This window comes from Sorex araneus, chromosome 6 (genome assembly GCF_027595985.1).
Source record: "Sorex araneus isolate mSorAra2 chromosome 6, mSorAra2.pri, whole genome shotgun sequence".
In the NCBI taxonomy this organism is placed as follows: Eukaryota; Metazoa; Chordata; class Mammalia; order Eulipotyphla; family Soricidae; genus Sorex; species Sorex araneus.
In genome coordinates, this window is record NC_073307.1 from 31,543,644 (window position 1) to 31,562,611 (window position 18,968).

General features: G+C 35.8%; 1 protein-coding gene across 1 annotated transcript in view; it reads left to right on the forward strand.

Moving 5' to 3' along the window:
* Positions 1 to 18,968, forward strand: part of FBN2 (fibrillin 2) — a 276,352-nt gene that overhangs the window by 117,633 nt on the left and 139,751 nt on the right. The window contains exon 8 of the mRNA XM_004609828.2: positions 9,245 to 9,370. Coding sequence (XP_004609885.2) covers positions 9,245 to 9,370 — 126 coding nt within the window. The remainder of the gene's footprint in view (positions 1 to 9,244; positions 9,371 to 18,968) is intronic.

An 18,968-nucleotide genomic window follows, 5' to 3' on the forward strand; every position in this document is an offset into this window, starting at 1 on the left:
AATCAGCCATCTTTATTTCCCTTTGTCACATAGGCAAACATTCTAGGCTTAGTAGGGATTAGGATTTCTGATAGCACATGCGTGCTTTTATTCTGTCCACTATTTTTGACTTCTTTAAAATTTTAAATAGCTTTTTTATTTTTGACGGGGGCAGGGCCACATCCAGCAGTGCCCAGGGTTTACTCCTGGCTCTGTGCCATATGTGGTCCCAAGGATAGAACATAGCTCGTGAGTGTGCAGAGCAAATGCTTTACCCTCTGTACCATTGCTCTGTCCATAAATAATTTTTCAGTAATGCTGGTGACCTTTTTCTTTATTGTTAGCCTGCTTCTCTTATTTTAAATAAGTATTTTCCTAGGCAACTATGTTTAATGATTTTCTCTCATATTCTCTTTACTGCTTTTATTCACATTGTTTCTTTTGACTATCTATATCTGTAAGTGCCAAAAACTTTTCTAAAAACCTATCCTGAATTTTTGACTGTTTTGTGGACATTATTAACTGAAAACTCATCACTTTTTCATATATCTTTATTTTACTGATTCTATTAATATTAGCTTAAAATGAAGTCTTGTTCACCCATTACTGTTCTTAATTTTGCTTCAGGATACTCCTTTTATTATTCTTTTCTCTTTGCTGCAACCATATTTATAGGAACTTGGACTTTGTCATTAACTCTCCTGTCCTTGACCTCGTTCTAAACTGAGTCCCATTCTTCAACATTGGCATTTACTAAAGGCAAAATTCTCCATTTTTTTCCCTAATGGCTCGGTTTCTTCATCATTGCAAGAGAGCAGTGAAATGTATTTCCTAGAATGCTTTCTAACTTTATAAATTTACCTGTACTGTATTTATACTCCTTTAAGAAATAGTCTCAGCTCATCAGAAATGTTAATTTTTTATTACTTTCTTTGAGCTGGTCACTCTATACTTTGGTTCATAATAGTTCTTTTGTTTGGATTCCAACTCTGGAAGAACTTCTCCCTTTATAATAATGTGATGTAGTAAGTAAAGAAATCAAGTTAGTAGTTATAAAATTTCCCACCAAAAATTCCAGGTGACTTCAGTGATAAATTCCTTGAAATATTCAAAAAGTGTTGATTCATAAACTTTTTTTTCACAAATAAAGTAAGTTGGAATGCGTCAATTCATTCTCTGAGCTTGGTATCATCACCCAAATACCAAAGCCAAAGAAAACACAAGAAAGGAAAACTACAGATGAATAGCTCTTATGGATATAATTGCAAATGTTCACAAGAATTTATCCTTCATCAAACATAAGCACAATGAACCCAGCCTCACATAAATAGTTCTGTGTATCAATATCAGTTAAGATTTATCCTAGGAAGGCAGGGTCAATTATGAATATAAAATCAAGTACTACAGCAGACAAATAGAAGAAAAACAGAAGTCACATGATCATAGTAACAGATGTAGCAAACATCTGGAAAAACAGCTCAAATACTTCATGATAAAAATTATCAGCAAATTAGGAATGAAAAAGAACACCCTCAACCCAATAAAGGGCATTTTTGAAGAAAAACTATAACTAACATTATCCTTAGCAGCAGCAGAATAAATATTTCCCATAAGCAGAACAAAGCACATGTTCACACTCAGGACTTCGGGATTTCTATTCAACAATTTATTATCAGACAGGACAATTAAGCAAGAAAAAAAAAAAACCAGAAAGAATCCAAGTTGGAAAGAAACTGTTTGCAAGTTACAGCTTTTAATGGGTAAGTTATCAACTACAATGAAAGAGGTATTTACTAAGTTAGGAAAAGCTGTGAAATACAGTAAATTCATTCATCAGGATTGGTGATAATCATTATGTAAAAATAAATTATATTTTCAGAAACTAGCAGGGAATATTCTGAAAAGAAGCTAATAAAATAATTTCATTTATAATAAAATCAACAATAAACAAAATGCTTAGTAATATAACACTTTAACTTAAACTGTAATACTTAATAGCACATTTTGTGAAGACATAAAACTTTGCATTTCTATGGATATAAAACTTTGCATTTATTTTTTTAATATTAATTTTTATGTTGAATCACCATAAAATAAAGCATCACAAAGCTGTTCATAATTGGATTGCAGTGATGCAATGTTCCAACACCCATCCCTCCACTAATGTAATTTTCCAGCATCAATGGCCACAGTTTCTCTCCTCCCACCCCTAAACCACCCCCCACCCCAGCCTGCCTCTATGACAGGCACTTCTTTCTCTTTCTCTTTCTCTCTCTCATTTTGGGCATTATGGTTTGTAATAAAGATGCTGAAAGGTTATCATGTATATCCCTTTACCTACTTTCAACCTTTAGTTCTTGTTCACTGATCATTGTCATAATGGACCCTCCTCTATCTTGGGGTGGAGGGTAGTTAAGATAGAGGAGGGTAAAAAATTCTTATGCACAATAATCAAAAATTCACAAATATAAACATCTTTTATACAGACACAAAAAATTGCATATGTATATTGTCTATATTGCTTTGTTTAGAGAACTGCTGACATAGTCTTTGTCCCTCTTTTTAAGCATATTCTTTCTAAAAATATGTTACTATCTAATATAGCTATACTATAATTATCAAGTCCAGAAAATTCGAAAAGATACAGTACAATAATCTAAATATATTATATATATATTTATTGTATCACCATGAGATATAGTTACAAAGCTTTCATATTTGAGTTTCAGTCATACAATGATTGAACACCCATTCCTCCACCAGTGCATATTTTCCACACCAGTGTCCCCAGTATCCCGTCCCCCCATCTCAGCCCTCCCCCTGCCTCTATGGCAGACAATTTCTCCCATACACTCTCTCTGCTTTTGGACATTATGGTTTGCAGTATAGATACTGAGAGGCTATCACGTTTGGTCCTTTATCTACTTTCAGCACACATCTCCCATCCCATTCCTCCAACCATCATTGATTTAGTGATCTCTTCTCTATTTCAACTGCCTTTTCCTTCAGCTCATGAGGAGGCTTCTGACTATGGAACAATATTTCTGACCCTTGTGTCTACTGTCCTTGGGTGTCAGTCTCATACTGTGTTATTTTATATTCCTCAAATGAGTGCAGTCATTGTATGTCTGTCCTTTCTTTCTGAAAACTGTGCATTTCTATGGATGGAATAACATCTATCAAAATCCCAAATTGTCATTTTTTTTCCTGAAATGAATTATCTGATCCTATGGTTCATATGGAAATTCATGTGTAAACAACATAGAAGTTATGGGACATATATAAAGTATTCTTTTGGGTTATTTTTAAAATTATAATAAGTTTACGTATAAAATTAATATAATGGAGTATAATTGAAATAATTGAAGACATGTTTACAAAGAATATAGGTAAAAGACTAATAACTACATAAAAATGTGCTCAGTGTTGTTACTCATATTAGGGAGACACAAACCAAAGTTATGTGAGAACATTTAACACCATTATAATAAAAAAGATAATGAGTATTGGCAAGGATGTGGAGAAATCTGAACCTCATACATTTCTAGTGGGAAATGTAAAATAGTAAGGCTGTTTTGGAAAACAAATTTGACAAATTCTTAATAAGAAACAGAGTTACTATATGACTTAGCATTTTCACTTATAGATAAGTGAGATTTTTTTTAAAAATCCTCACAAAGCTTGTGCTCAAATATTCATAATGACTGAAAAAATAAAAACAACACATTTTACCATCAGTTCATGAATGGATAAATAAAATGTGGTATATCCATGCTCTGGAATATTGTTTAGCAGTTAGAAATAAGTACAGCCAGGCGCTGCTATCACGAATATGTTGTGACAAGTGTGTCTGTAGGCAATTTAGTCACTGTGAGAATATGAGAGAGGATACGTATACAAACCACATGCCACGTAGATAGTACGGCTGCTACACCTAAGATCCTGTATGTATATGTGTTTCTATATATAACTTACATACAGACCATCTTTGTACAGGTGATTCCTTTTTATCCAAACATCAAGTGGTAAGTAAATACATTTTGAAAACATGCTAAATAAAAGAAGCCTATCATAAAAGAATATATATTTTATTATTCAAGCAATAAAACTATGTCTAGAGCAGGAAAATATACAGGATTTAGTAAGTTCTCCTTAATCATATATTAATTACTGCTTAAAATGGGGGTGGTGACATAGGCTGGAGCTATAGTACAGCGGGTAGTGCATTTGCCTTGCACTCAGCCGACCCGGATTTAATTCCCAGAATCCCATATGGTTCCCCAAGCACCGCCAGGAGTAATTCCTGAGTGAAAAGCAAGGACTAACCCCTGTGCATCGCCTGGTGTGACCCAAAAAGAAAAAAAAAAAGCTGGGGGGAATAGAATAACTGTTAACATGCTAACAGGGTAGATTTTAAGTTAGAAGAATGTAAATTCACAACCTTATGAATACTAAATGCCCTGGAATTTTATATTCAGAGATTGTATCACCATACAACTAAATTGTGTTTCAATTAAGCTATTTGGAAATATGCAATAAAATTCTTAGTTGACCCACAACATGCTTTCAAAATTATAAAGGGAAAGTTAACCATAATCTTTTATTTTTTATCATTTCAGTAATATCTTTTCTTGTAAGAGCTTAAAATATTTTATTACACATAAAATTTAGACATAAATGTTCATAATTTCAAATAGTATACTGATATGCTTTCAGTGACTACACATATATTCTTTCAGTGACTTTTCCTATACCAAAAAAATGCAGAATAGACTAAAAACATATAGTTTTTGGCATGGATGGAAATAAAATATTCTAAGAACACTTTTTAAAGAGAAATTTCTTGTTTTATTTATTCTGAGTTCTCGATAACACGATTACTAAATGGACTGTGCTTATGTCTGACATGTACATATTGGAATTGACAGACTCTAGGGCAGTGTTCTTTGAGTTCAGTGATATCTGAGATCACACTTAGCACTACTTACTAAATTATTCATTATATTCTGCATAGAGTAAGATTTACAGTAAATGTTGTAAATGTTGGTTGACAAATATGAGGTTATGTGGTTTGGCAGTCAGAAATCTGTCAGATGGTTTTGCTTAGATCAAGTTTTCTTTTTCAGAAAACCTGTGTTCAACTTCTTTGAATTACTAAACACTTTCCAGTTCTTGATTCTCTTTACCCTTCCACAGTACACTTAACTGCCTCCTTTTGGACAGTGTTCTTCCTTCACCTCCCTTCACAGTCTTACTCTTAGCTCCTGAGTCTTAGCTTCCTTCTCAGTCTCTTAGGCTGACTCCTAGTCCTTTTCTCTGTTAATAGCACTATCGTCATCTTCCTTGTCAATCAAGCTAGACTATATATCCATTGGTAATGTGTGTTGGGGATTCCCTTTATATAGCTCTTAACATAAGTGTTCTTCTCATCATAAACTTTACTTCAAGCTCTCTTTATTTGTTTCTAGATATTTATTTATTTATTATTTATTATCTTTCCTCATTAAGTAAAGAATTGTCTTTCTGAAATATTTATTGCTTATATAATGCCACTAGTTAATTCAGATTCTTTAGGAAGAATCTCCAGAGTTTGACATATGGCTAACTAGCAAGGTTTTCTTCACTGTATCACTGTCATCCCGTTGTTCATTGATTTGCTCGAGCAGGCACCAGTAGTGTCTCCATTCATCTTAGCCCTGAGATTTAGCAGCCTTTCTTTACTCATCCTTCCCAACGGTGCCACATTGGAGGCTCTTTCAGGGTCAGGGGAATGAGACCAATCATTGTTACTGTTTTTGGCATATCGAATATATTATGGGGAGCTTGCCAGACTCTACTGTGTAGGCAGGATACTCTCGGTAGCTTGCCAGGTTCTCAGAGAGGGAGAACTAGACAATAAGAGCTTTGTTTTATAGTCTCTGGATCTTGGCCATTGATGGGATTACATATCGCTGGGGGCAGTTTGTGGGTGTGACTGCCTAGCTACTGGAAAATGGGGAATCTGGGTGGAGGAGGCCCAGTCCTGATTCGAACAGGCTTGGAAATCTCAGCCCCGGGTCCCACACACCTGGGTTCCTCTGTTGGTTCCTTCATGGGTGAAGCTCGTCTGAGCATGTGGAGAGTGGTCTTGAGCATGGCTATGTCTGGGTTCCAGAGGTCTTCCGCTGCCGGGGCTCTGCTTAGGGCAGGGAGGGAAACTCAACCCACCCCCTTTGAGGGGCCCTGGTGAAGACAGCCAGGTGCGGGGGACAGGAGATTCTGTGAGGGTTTTCTTACTTTTCTTTTTTCCTGAAGATCTTTACATTTAATTTGCATAAACCCTACTATATATAGGCTTTCTTCTGTCCATTTCTCTTGCATTCTCAAAGGCTCGCCATGCCTCAACTATACTCATCCATGCTGTTTTTTAGGTTTTGTTTTTGTTTTTAGTAGTTTGAAGCTAATTGCATTCCCCTTGCCTTAGTGATCTGTTAAGGACACTCAAGCCTGTGCTAATCAACATAATCTCCTAGAAGGAGGAAGGAGGCCATTCAGAAATTCACTTGTGACTCAGTTCAATACAATAGGACAAAGGTGCCCTGTGCTAAGGGGAAAACTTTTCCCCTTCCTAGGAGAGAAGCACTGAAAGAGGCATTTTTTATGCCAGGTGTCCAAGTTGAAGGTCTAATGTGGAACTCCAACTAGAGTCATTGAGCAAACAACAATGACGTAAACCAGTCATGAAGTCTATGCCCCTTCTAGACTTCCAAATATGCGTGCTAAAACATTTCCAATTAATGTCAGTTTGGATTCGTTTTTCTTATTTTTCAGACCAAAAGTCTCCAAATTGACGAACTTGTTTTTTTAAGTTTAAGAGGATGTGAACAGAAGCACCATAGGAATTCAGAACCTGACTTGGCTTTTTTCTTGAATAAACTTGATATCATTAGGAGTACTTAATTATAACCTAGGCAATATACACTTTATAACTGCTTCCAATTTTTATTTTGACATAAAGTCTTAAAGAGGTAGTATTATAGAAGATCTATAGATATACAATCATCTTAACATAACTGCAAATGCTAAATTAAATTGACAGATAAATATTGAACAATGACTGCACTGAAATGCAGGGTGTTAATCAGAAAGAAAAAAGAAAGTACTAACTTTTTAATTTTTAAAATTTGAGGCTGAGATCTTACTCAAAAAATAAATTTAAAAACTTTATAGTTCTCGTACAGATTATTTAAGTACTTTCCTGAATACTTTATTTTGATTATCTGAAATTTAACCTTTTAGGATTCTAATGGAATTGTGAAATGGGACTTTTTAATACAACAAAATATCAAATGTTAACCCATAAATTTAATATCACTTCACATGTTCTTTCTGCTAGTTTTTTTCCTTCTGGAAAAAAAAAAAGAAAAATGTCAAGCATTTCAATTTTCTACTTCTTTTGTCCTCATTGAGGGTATTTGGAGTTAGAAAACAAAGAAGTTCTTTATTTAGAAATAAGATGCCTGGGAAAAAAAAGAATGCTTCAATGAGTAACTTAATGTTCTAATTTTTAAGAATTTGACTCAATCTTTGCCTCCATCAGTGCCCTGATTGTAGGTATATGTTTAGATGTAAGAGGATGAAGCAAGGGTCTATCCTTCCCTTCTGTACTGCTTGCTGCTCTGCTATGTGTGATCCTGTTTTGGTATTGTCGTAAGGGACTGGTTAGTACATCTGATGATTAAAATCATATTATTCTAGTTTCCTTTCTTTACTGATTCCATGTTCCCTTGTATTAAGATGCACTGCACTAAGATAGCAACACAAGATGCAACAGGTCCTAATTTTGCACACATGGTTTTATTTTCTTGGATTAAGTCTGATGGTAACTCTTTCACCACATTAAGTATTTGCTCTTTATGTAGTCAATTCATGTTAGAATTTTGGTCTGTCTTGGGAAACTGGTTGATGTTGATTGGTACCACAGTGCCTTCAGTGGCTAACTATTAAGCCTCAAATGAACATATAATTTCAGAAAATGTTTGAATCTGGGAACCAATTTTTATGAGAGCATTCCAAGAAGACACACAGCATAAAACTATTTCGTGATATAGCTCATAGGCAATACTGACCTGTCAGAATAAATGGGGAAAACCAGAATGAATAAACCCATTGAGGAATCCAGAGATGTTGCCAACTGTTTTTTTTTTAATTGTGAGGTTTAGCATTTCTTGATTTACAATATCATTTTGCCTGTAATTTTTATTGATAATGTCCAAAAAATACATGCAGCAGAAAAGAAACAGAAAGCTCAGGTTTACTTTTCAGTAACAATGTATGGTTATGGCTTCTGTCATTGTTCTCTGTGTTCATTCATCTTTGCTACCTCAATTCTTAAAATGGACAGCTGACTGAGGCGACTGCGGCTGGCTGAATTGTCTGCTGAGAGGCTCATTTCCTTTAAAAATCTATTAGCAACTAGTTTCCTGTGTACCTAACAGGAGCTTTGTTTGACTTTCCACCCCTCTCTGCTTATTGAACTAGAAGAAAAGTACATTAGAGCTTATATAAATTGCCCAGGTTTTTGGTGCTAAGGGAAATTTAAAAGAAAGCAGACCTTTCATTAATGTGAAAGGGAATAGACTGGTCCCAGCACGGGGAAAGCTGAGTGGATCAGTGCAGGGAGGTACAATAGGAAAATTGGACACTTTTCAAAGCCTGCCAGCTTTGCCTTTTGCCATGTTGCTATATTATCTGAGATTTAAAGTTTAATTCCCAGAATTTCGTGTATATCCACATTCAGATGTACATACAAAAACACATCCTGAAGCCAAACGGGGAAAAAAAAAGAAATATTTACTACCTTTTATTGGTTCAAAAATTAGACCAAAAATTTGCTCTAAATTTTAATGTAGTTATTCATATTTTAAAATGTAATTTCTGTGCTTGTTTAAGGTTCTAGTAGGATAATTCCTTAATTGATGTAGAATGGAAACTAAAACATTGACATCTTACTTATTTCCAATTTAAATTGCATCTGAGGAAAAAAAGGGATATAGAGTTTTGCTTTAGTTGGCCTTGTATTACTGCCATGGGAATTTACTTTCATCTCAGTTCCCATAGATACGTGTGAGAAATTCTTTAGGGCCTGTAATAAGAGTATCTTTGGGGTTATATGATCTGACCTAATCAACCAGGAGTGCTCACATACTCTATTTTTTTTTTAATCTCCTCTAAAAGCTATTTAATGAAGGCCTTTCCTGAATTGTCTTCTCCTTCCCTTGATTAGACATTGATGAGTGCAGCATCGTTCCTGGGATATGTGAAACTGGCGAATGTTCCAACACCGTGGGAAGCTATTTTTGCATTTGTCCACGTGGATACATAACTTCAACAGATGGCTCTCGGTGCATCGGTAAGCCCCATACTTTTGAAATCACAGTACACTGCTTCTTGATAAGGACAGAAAATCCTAACAGGTATGAAGATGGTAATAATTATTCAACCATTGGGAGAATGGTTGAGAGAATTGTTCAAAGTAAATGGTGCCACTATAAAGATTGATAAGCCAGATGTTCTTTGCAAAGATTTCAGTTTCAGAAGGCATCTGCATATGTTTCATGTTGTCTGGGTCATTTTGGAATTGAGAAAAAACTTCCTCAAGACATTGCTTTTGCCTAGCACTAGACACAAAGGCATGAGAATGATTTTTAAAAATTGTCTTTGAGAAACAGAGTGTAGTAATAAGAGTTTCTTTTGTTGCTTTGAAACATGAATGCAGTTAAGGTCTTGTTTATTGTCACAAAAATAATTATTACAAAAAAAGAAATAGACACCTTTAGTTTAAAACATAAAACTATATATAATTTTATATATGATATATAAATATATATATAATTTTCTCTCCTTTGTTTAAAATGATGAAACATGCATTTCACTTATAGGTCGTCCATTGTTGAATAAGAATTTGACTTCAGGAGCATAGAAGATTCACTTAGTAAAGAGATTAGGGAAACCAAACCAATCAAGCTTCACAAGAGGGTGGTCATTTTCACCACAAGAGCATGTTAGCAACTAACCACTAGGGCCTCAATAATCCTAATGACAGGGCTCAATGTACTGGATTCACAGTCGAAAAAGCAGAGTCAAAGATGTAGTTATAAATCCAAGGCCACCAACAGTTGGTTTGTGGCCTGGATTCATTTGATGTGCCTGACACTGTCTTGGCTATAGTCATTCAGTAGTGAACATGGGTGGGGATGAAGAATCTGTCTTCAGTATATTGTCATATTAAATAGGAGTGGAAGAGTAGCAGTGCAACATTGAAGAAACAATAGTAGTAAAAGAAAGCTGCCATGCATGATGCACATGCTAACTGTAAAATACTGGACCTTTCTTGTTCCTCATTTTTTCCTAGCTGTAGGACCTTGGACAACCTACCGAACTCGCTGGTACTTCAGTTCCTGTAGCAAATGTGCAATGAAATATTTGTTGTTGTTGTTGTTGTTATTGTGAGGAAGAGAGGAAGAAGTTAAGGAGAGGAGTTCCTAGAGGAGCTCAAATATTATCTTGTGTGATTAGTATGATATTTTATGTGACAGGTTTAATTATGCAGATTTACAGATGGAGGAATTGAAACTCAGAGAGGTTAAGTGATTTATACCAGTGGTTTTCAGCCATCACCCCACAGACATCTATTGCCACCTCTTAAAGTTACTATAGCTTAATTGTAAGCCTTGTCAGTGATAGAAACTATAGAGAACTGGAGTGGGTGTGAGGGCAGTGCTGTGTGCGTGAAACGTGGCTGCGGCCGCCAGTATAATGTGAACCAGAAAGGAGCAGCTGCAGGTCGTACCCTAACATGATCTGAACGATATACTGCTTTCCTCAAAGTTCAAGATACTCTGTAATGAGAATTTTGTTTTCTGCTCTCGAAGTATAGAATTTTATTTTGCAATAATAGATTTAAAACATGAGTCAGGAAGATCATTCCAGTGGTGGAGCACTTGTTGGGCGTCCCCAGCTCTATCCCAGGCCTGACAGCCCCCCTGGGTACATCCAGGTGTTCTGACCACTGCTGTGCGCCACCAGGAGTGACTCCTGTATAAAAAAAATTACAAAACTGATACACAGTATATTATATTATGAATAATTGTTTTTATTGCTTCATCAGTCCACAAATGTTTCTTCTATTTTCACTGGTCCACAAGGATAAAAAGGTTGAATACTTCTGATATGCTTAACATTTCAAGGCCACTAGTTAGGGCCCAGATTCTAATCCATGTCTCTCCAACTGCTGTGTCCCTATTAGTGTGGTGCAGCACTGACTTTATCCCTATTTTAGGGCGATGGAGACAAGATCTCTCCCATATTGTGGTTCATTCCCACCATGCTCAGAATCTGCTTTGAAAAGCCAGAAGTCCATCTGAAACTTCCCTGCCCTGTCTTCACATAATGAGATTTTAATGACAATTGTGGATTCTTTGTGCCAAATCAGAGTTTCTGGTTTACACTGTTACTGTCACTGTCATCCTGTTGCTCATCGATTTGCTCAAGCAGGCACCAGTAACGTCTTCATTGTGAGACTTGTTGTTACTGTTTTTGGCATATCAAATATGCCATGGGTAGCTTGCCAGGCTCTGCCGTGCGAGAAGGATACTCTCGGTAGCTTGCCGAGCTCTCCTCGAGGGACGGAGGAATTAAACCCAGGTTGGCCTCGTACAAAGCAAATGGCCTAATGGCTGTGCTATCACTCCAGCCCCTAGTTTACATTAGGCTTTAAATATATGGAAATATTATATATACTAAACTGAGTAACAAATATTTTTAAGGTGAGTGTTGCCAATTGACTCATTGCATAAGGATAAGTGATTGATATCACAGCTCTCTGTAAGAGTTGAATTAGTAGAAATTAGTAGAATTAGCAAAAAAAAAAAAACAGTAGAATTGCCTATATGCGACTTAATTTTCTGTGTATAAACAAATTGTGTAACATAACACTCAGTTATCAGATTTAAAAAAGGCATGAGCTCAACTTCCTAGGAAAAAAGTTCAGTTTTGTAATCATTGGATACACCCTTTCCAGATGCTATAGATTCTCAGTTTATATCCTAAATATATGAAAGTGACTAAAGAAGTAAGGTGTGACAAGTTTAATTATTTGACCTGAAGTTTGAGAAATATCAAATAAAATATGTATGGCACACAAAATCAAATAAACAGTGTGGAAAAATTGAAAGCCTTGGAAAATGAATTGGAATGGGGGGTGGGGACAGGGGACAGTTCAAATAAGAAAAAAGAGAGAAAATAGTTAGAAGGAAGAATATACCAGAGCAAATGATGATATTTGCTAGGGCCATGGGTTGGGAGTTGCTGTACCGTGCATGCTCGGGAACCTAGCCAGCACTCCCAGTGATACTTGATGAATCAGATAAAAGAACTGAATGCTCAGGTCCAGCGACATAGTGTAATTTGTGTCCAGTGATACTGGGGATCTTCTGAGTTTCACAAGGGATTCTTAGAAGGCCATGTGGTACCAGGGCTCCAACTTGGGTCATTTTTAAAAATCAACCCTAAGTCTAGTCTTCCTTTTTATTAGGCAGGGTTTTGTTTTGATTTGTTTTGTTTTTTTAATTGAGGCTAAATGTGGGGCCTTGTACAAACAGGTATGTGATCTCTTACTAAGCCACATCCCAACCCTTTAAATCTTTCTGTAGTCGAGTAGTTTTTTTTTTTAATTTTTCTGCATTTAAAAACATATCCTAAATTTTATTTACATTATATTCAGGTAGTCAGGATCAAGATGAATAATGATCTACTGATGTGTTTTACTTTCAATGCCCAGTATTGGTTCACTATTTGATTACTATAAACTTTCTCTGTCTCTTGCCTTTATATAAAACCATCTATCTTTGCCTGTATATTCACAGAACTTTAGAGACTGACCCAGTCCCCTTGCAGGACTCATTTCTAACCACTTACCGCCTCACCACCTCATCCTGAAGTGTTTTCAGTTTTTCCCTTTTAACCACCCCTGCCTAACCCGCACTATACTTGGAAACCATTAATATCCCCCCCATCACATTGCTCATGTTCTTCATTTATGACTTAAGACATAAGTTATAAATGGTATTCATTTGTTGGCCTTATATTGAACCCTCGGTGGTGCTGCCTTATGCAGCTTTCTGTCCTCTGGGCCTCCACTTGCCTTGCATGCCTGTTGAAACTCAGTCAATCCTTTTGAAGGAAGAGACAAACCAATTAGTGAAGGAGATGACAATAAGTATCGAAACTGCATATTGGTTCATAACTGCCCTGCATTATTGGCCTCCTGATAACATTTGGTCTGGGGTACTGAGGAGAGATCCAGAGGCACAGTGTCTTAAGATTCAGGGTCCTCCTTGCAAGTGTCCACATCCTGACCCCGGATCAGATGAGTTTCTAAGGGAAGAGGGGGAATAATGATACTCTATAAAGCCAATGTTAAATTAAGTAAGCAACTTACACAGTGTTTGAATAATTCTGTTTCATTTGGAATATGTGTTTTCCCTATATGAGAAAAAAATAAATCTAACATTTTAATGTGTTAGAGATCTCTGACTTTGATTTTTAAAAATCCGAGTTGTATTTTTCTAGATTAAATTTATTTATGATTGAATTACCTGAGGCATGGATATTTCCATATCGTTTATTTGGTAACCACATAAATGTTAACAGTAATGAGTTGGATGAACCCCAGTTTTTTTTTCTGACAGTGAAACTGCATAGTTATCTACAGCTTTATTCTGAGAGTGACATATAATGGATAATGCCCTGATTCCTTGCTCTAGTTAAAGACAATATTATGAGTCTCTGCCACATTTTATAAAGCAGCAATGAATTGTCCTTTTAAGTGTAGGAAACAATTTGATGTGGCAGGAGAGCTTAGCTGGGTGTTGTAATTGTAAAGTAGGATCAGTTTCCCTTTTTGTCATATGTGAAACATAGGAGTCAATCTCATTTAATTTTGTTAGTGCATTTCATGGAAGAATGTTTAATATATAGAAAAAAATCTTTTTTAAAACAAAATTAGTTCTTGGTTCACATGTCAGTTTCAAAGTGTTTAAAAGATATCTAAGAATAATTTTCTTAGAATAGTTTCTTTAAAGGTGCAGTGATGCTTAGGACCCTGCAAACTCTCCTGATGATACTTGACCTGGTTGTGGGAACTTACTGTTTGGGTACCCAGACCAACCAGACCACACTGGATACAGGATACCTACCCACTCTTTGAGCTCTCTGTCCAGCCTTCTTGCCATAATTTTTAATTGTAAGACTTTCTTGTGTCATTTTGGGATAAGTGTAATTATAATTCACATGCCATTACTGATAACTTATTTTCACACTGTAATATAGGCAGCAAGAATGACTAGAAGCCAGCAGTGAAGCTGCAAGTGAACAAATTCTGTTTGTAAGAATATATGCCTCTTGTTATTGTACACATAGATCCAGCAGGGGCCCTAAACAAAAGAGATAGAAAGTTCCTATGAGCAGCATACCAAATCTGAAAAGGAGGAATACCCATTAATAAATTTCTAACAGTAACAAGAGATCACCACAATGCACATCCTGTGCATTTTCTGACGTTTACAGAAGTATTAGAACTAAATATTGCCCTAGAGCAGTCATGGGTCTTGAAATGTAATGTGGAAAAAAAAATTAACACAAGACAAATTTGAAGACATTGGGTGGTCAATTGCCAAATAGTTTTTAGGCTATACTTGCTATCAGTTAATAGCTTTTGAGGAAATAAGCATTGATGTCGATTTTGAAAATGGGGCAGCTACAGAAGAAATGTAGAGCAAACCATAAACCTTTAGCTTCGGAGCATGCCAGGGGGGTTGCCAGAGATGGTGAGAAGAGCTTATCTGGGAAAGAAAGCTGAGTAAAAAAATATTTGGAAATAAAATGAAAAAAGAGATTGAGACTAACATACTGCTGCCCACATTCTTATCTGCCATGCTAAGGAGTTTCAGGTTTATCAAAAGGATAATGAGGGCTATCAGAGCTAAATAGTGAGATAGAGGCAAACGAAATGAGGAGAAATAAGTTTAAGAGGAATGAGGAAGGGCTAGAGAGATGCTATAGGAGTGGGAAGGCATTTGCTTTGCACATAGCGATCCCCTGTTGGCTTCCAGCACTTCTTATGTCCCCCACTTGCCCAAGCATCCTCAGGAGGAGTGATCAGTGATCCCTGTGCAGAGCCAGAAGTAAGCCCTGAGCATCATTGGATGTGGTTCCGTTCTCCCCGATCCCACCCTCAAAGAAAAAGAGAAATTAAGAAAGTTTTCCTACCTGTACTCTCTGTTGATCTTCAGATATGCAATCATTCATCTGCACTTTCTCCCAAAGCAGGTGTTGATTAATATTCACAAGGGCACTTGCAACAGAACCCTTCCCGGGTAACCCAGAACTCCTAAAAATGTCTATCCAGAAGAGGGAGAAGAGAAGGATGAAAGCTGACTGGTGTTGACTTCAGAATCATATGAAGGGCTCTGTTGGAGAAAGATTACCAATTTTATTTTTTTAATTTTCTTTTTATTTTTAAAAATTTATTTATTAATTAGTGAGTCACAGTGAGGGTACAATTACAGATTCACATATTTTCGTGCTTGTTTTTCCCTCATGCCATGTTCGAGAGCCCATCCCTCCACCAATTTTAAAGGAGAAAGGATGTCCTGGAAAAAGATGGCTAAATAGGAAGTAACATCTTACTGCTTTATAGGAAGTAAACCTCAGAGCCATCTTCATTCTCTCTCTTTCATTGTTCCCCGTACTGCTTGCTCTTGTAGAATAAAAGCATGAAAGTATTGTAGGAATAACAAAAATCTGCAGTGTTAATCAAGGGGAGCCTAGGTTGGCGCCAGACCATCCAAAGTAGAGTGCAGACTTTCAGTATCAGGATGCAGCCTGAAACAATGACAACTATTATTCCAGCATTTACTGTATTCTGCCTGGAGTTAACCTCATGTTGTGCTCTAGCTAAACCTTTTTTCTCTCCATTTTTTTCTTTTTAATGAGCTAAGCTTATTTAGCCAGAGACATTCATTTCAAAGTATGACCCTGACTTTTACCAAGTTTTCATCATAGTATATAATTGTTAGTTCCCTTAAATCAAGTTTAGACTAAATGTCAAGACATGAAATAAACTCTGATAAGAGTACCATTATTTTGTTTCAAGATAGATTTATATTTTAATCACAAAAGATGAATTGCTTCCTCTTTCTCGGCATGGCTTTAAATAAGACTTCATATAAACCTTGTTCTGGGAATGTTGTGGATGTGATAGAAGGTTATTAGAGAAATAGGCTTGTTTCATTATTTTTTACCTCACTCCTACAGTTAAATATGTGCCATGGATTAAATGGATTTGTCTTTATGGTGTAATAAATAGGCTTCATCTGTATCTGGCTTAATAATTCCCAACTTCAAGGATGGTGTGTCTGGACAGCTGTTAATTGGTTCATTTTTTAAACTCCAGATATTCTTTCATATGGTATATTTTCAACACACTACTTTCTAAGAGCCACATAATTTCAGATGCATATAGTTCTGGGAAAGAGCCTAATTCCTAGTTACTGACTTGCTCTGAAATCTATTTTGAGGAAACACCATACTACTTCATATCTCATCCTTGTATTTTTTTTTTAAATAAAGAGAATTTGATTGCTTGCCTCCATATTACTAGAAGAGACTAATTGTAGAATTTGTGAAATATGATTTATTTTCCTGTTCCCTTTTTTGCCCATCTACCCTTTTACTAATCACATCATTTCTCTTAATATGTAGTACAGGATTAACTAAGGGTCCAAATTGTTAAATAGAGGATATTTTTTTAAAATATTGAGATATTAGACCCTTTTTGACATCAAAATTGTTTTCAAATTCACTCATAGTGGTAAACCAATCTCTTTGAAAAATAGAAAGATTCAGTGAAAACTCTGCAGGGTAATTAGTAATAATTTTAAATGAAAGTGTATTTTGTTAGTCACAATATAATCTCTCTAAATGAAACTCACACTAATGCCTTCCTGGTGAGGTATTTTTCCACCTGTATTTCACTGATCACTGTAAAGAGAGATCTGTGAACCTCTTAATATCTTTGCAGTTTCTCAGCAGTCTGAGATTCTGTAGAATTCTAACAGGATTAACACTATCTCTACTAATTACCTTTTTCCCACTGTGATGATGCATTTGACCCATGCATTGTTAAGATGTGTAATTACTTCCAAAGTCCTCCATGTGGGCTTGAAAAAGATGCTTCTCCAGTTCTTAAATAGATAACGTCAATCATGCTGTTCTGTTCAAATATATTCTTTAAATTTTCCTAATTGAATAGTGTCTTCTTTTTCACTTACTGTATCATTTCTTTAGTTTTTCTTCTTTGATGGCAATTTCTGTTTCTTCAACAAGCAAAATTCATGTTTTATATATTTTGGCTGCTATGCTATTACGTGATGACCAGTTAAAGGTATAATTCCCTGGTGAACTGCACCTTTTGTCAAACACAAATTAAAAATTTTTTTTCTTCTTGGACAATTTCAAGATATTCTTGATCTACTTTATCTCATATTATTTTCTATCACATTTTTACGTGGGATTGGAAGATTGAAATTCATGCCAGTTACATATTTTTCTTTCAGTCTTTCTTATGTCTCACGTTTTAAATGTTAAAAGTTAACTTTTCTTTCTATTTTCAAACAAATCGATAAGCAATGGGATGACAGTGACAGTGACAACCTAATAGTGTTTGTCTTGTAAATTGAGATTTAGGTTCATTTGCATTTATTACAGCAATATATGCGTGTCTTCATTTCTGTTTTCTTTATGCTTGCTCTTGATCTTGTTTTTGTATTTTACTTTTACCTGTCTTCATTTCTTTTGAATTTTTTTTTTTTTTTTGCTTTTTGGGTCACACCTGGCGATGCACAGGGGTTACTCCTGGGTATGCACTCAGGAATCACCCCTGGCCGTGCTCAGGGGACCATATGGGATGCTGGGATTTGAACCCGGGTCGGCCGCGTGCAAGGCAAACGCCCTACACGCTGTGCTATCTCTCCAGCCCCTATTTCTTTTGAATTTATTCCAGTTTATCTCCTCTTCACAATTCATTCTTTTTCCTCTGTTATTTTGAAGATATACTTTATTTCTTGTGTTTTAGATATGCTATGCTAGTTTATTTAAGATACACATGTAACTTAAACTTTAAAATCATTATGTATTTCACCCACGTAAATAATGAAAAGCTACTAGAATGATTACTCTTTGATCTCCCCCTTCCAACTTTTATTTATTTTGGGGGTGGGGTGATTTGGGCCACACCGTGCAGCAGTGCTCATATTGTATTCCTGGCTCTGCAGTCAAGCATCACTTCTGGCAGTGCTCAGGGGGGTAGGTGAAGTGGAGGATCAAACCTGGGCCTGCCATGTGCAAGGCAAGTGTCCTACTCACTGAATTGTAACTCTGACCCCTTCCCATCCCAACTTTTAAATATTTATACTTAATTATTATTCTTTCCTCCCAATGATATATTATTACTGCATGATATTTTGATGCTTGTATAAATTGACCCATGGAGCAGTATTTTTCTTCATAGTTACTTCCATTTTGAATCATTTGCTTCTTATTTGAAACATGTCTTCTAAAACATCTCCTTTAGCCAAATCTTTAAATCAAAATTTAGTTTTTATGTTTCTGAAAATGACCTTAATTTTCCCTCTGGTAGGAAAGCTCAGAGAAAAGTGTGAGTTTGGCATCTATTTTGCCCTAAGATATGGAATGTAATGTCCCATATCCATTGATGCAATCAAGAAGTCAGTGATTGGTTTAAGTATCATTTCTTACCAGATAATCTGCCTTTTCTTTCTAGCAGTTTTAAAGGGTTTCACTTTTTCGTTGTTGATCTGCAGTTTCACATTGGTGTATTTTACTGCTTTTCTCCTTCTACTCTGTTATATTAGCCTTCTTTTCATATA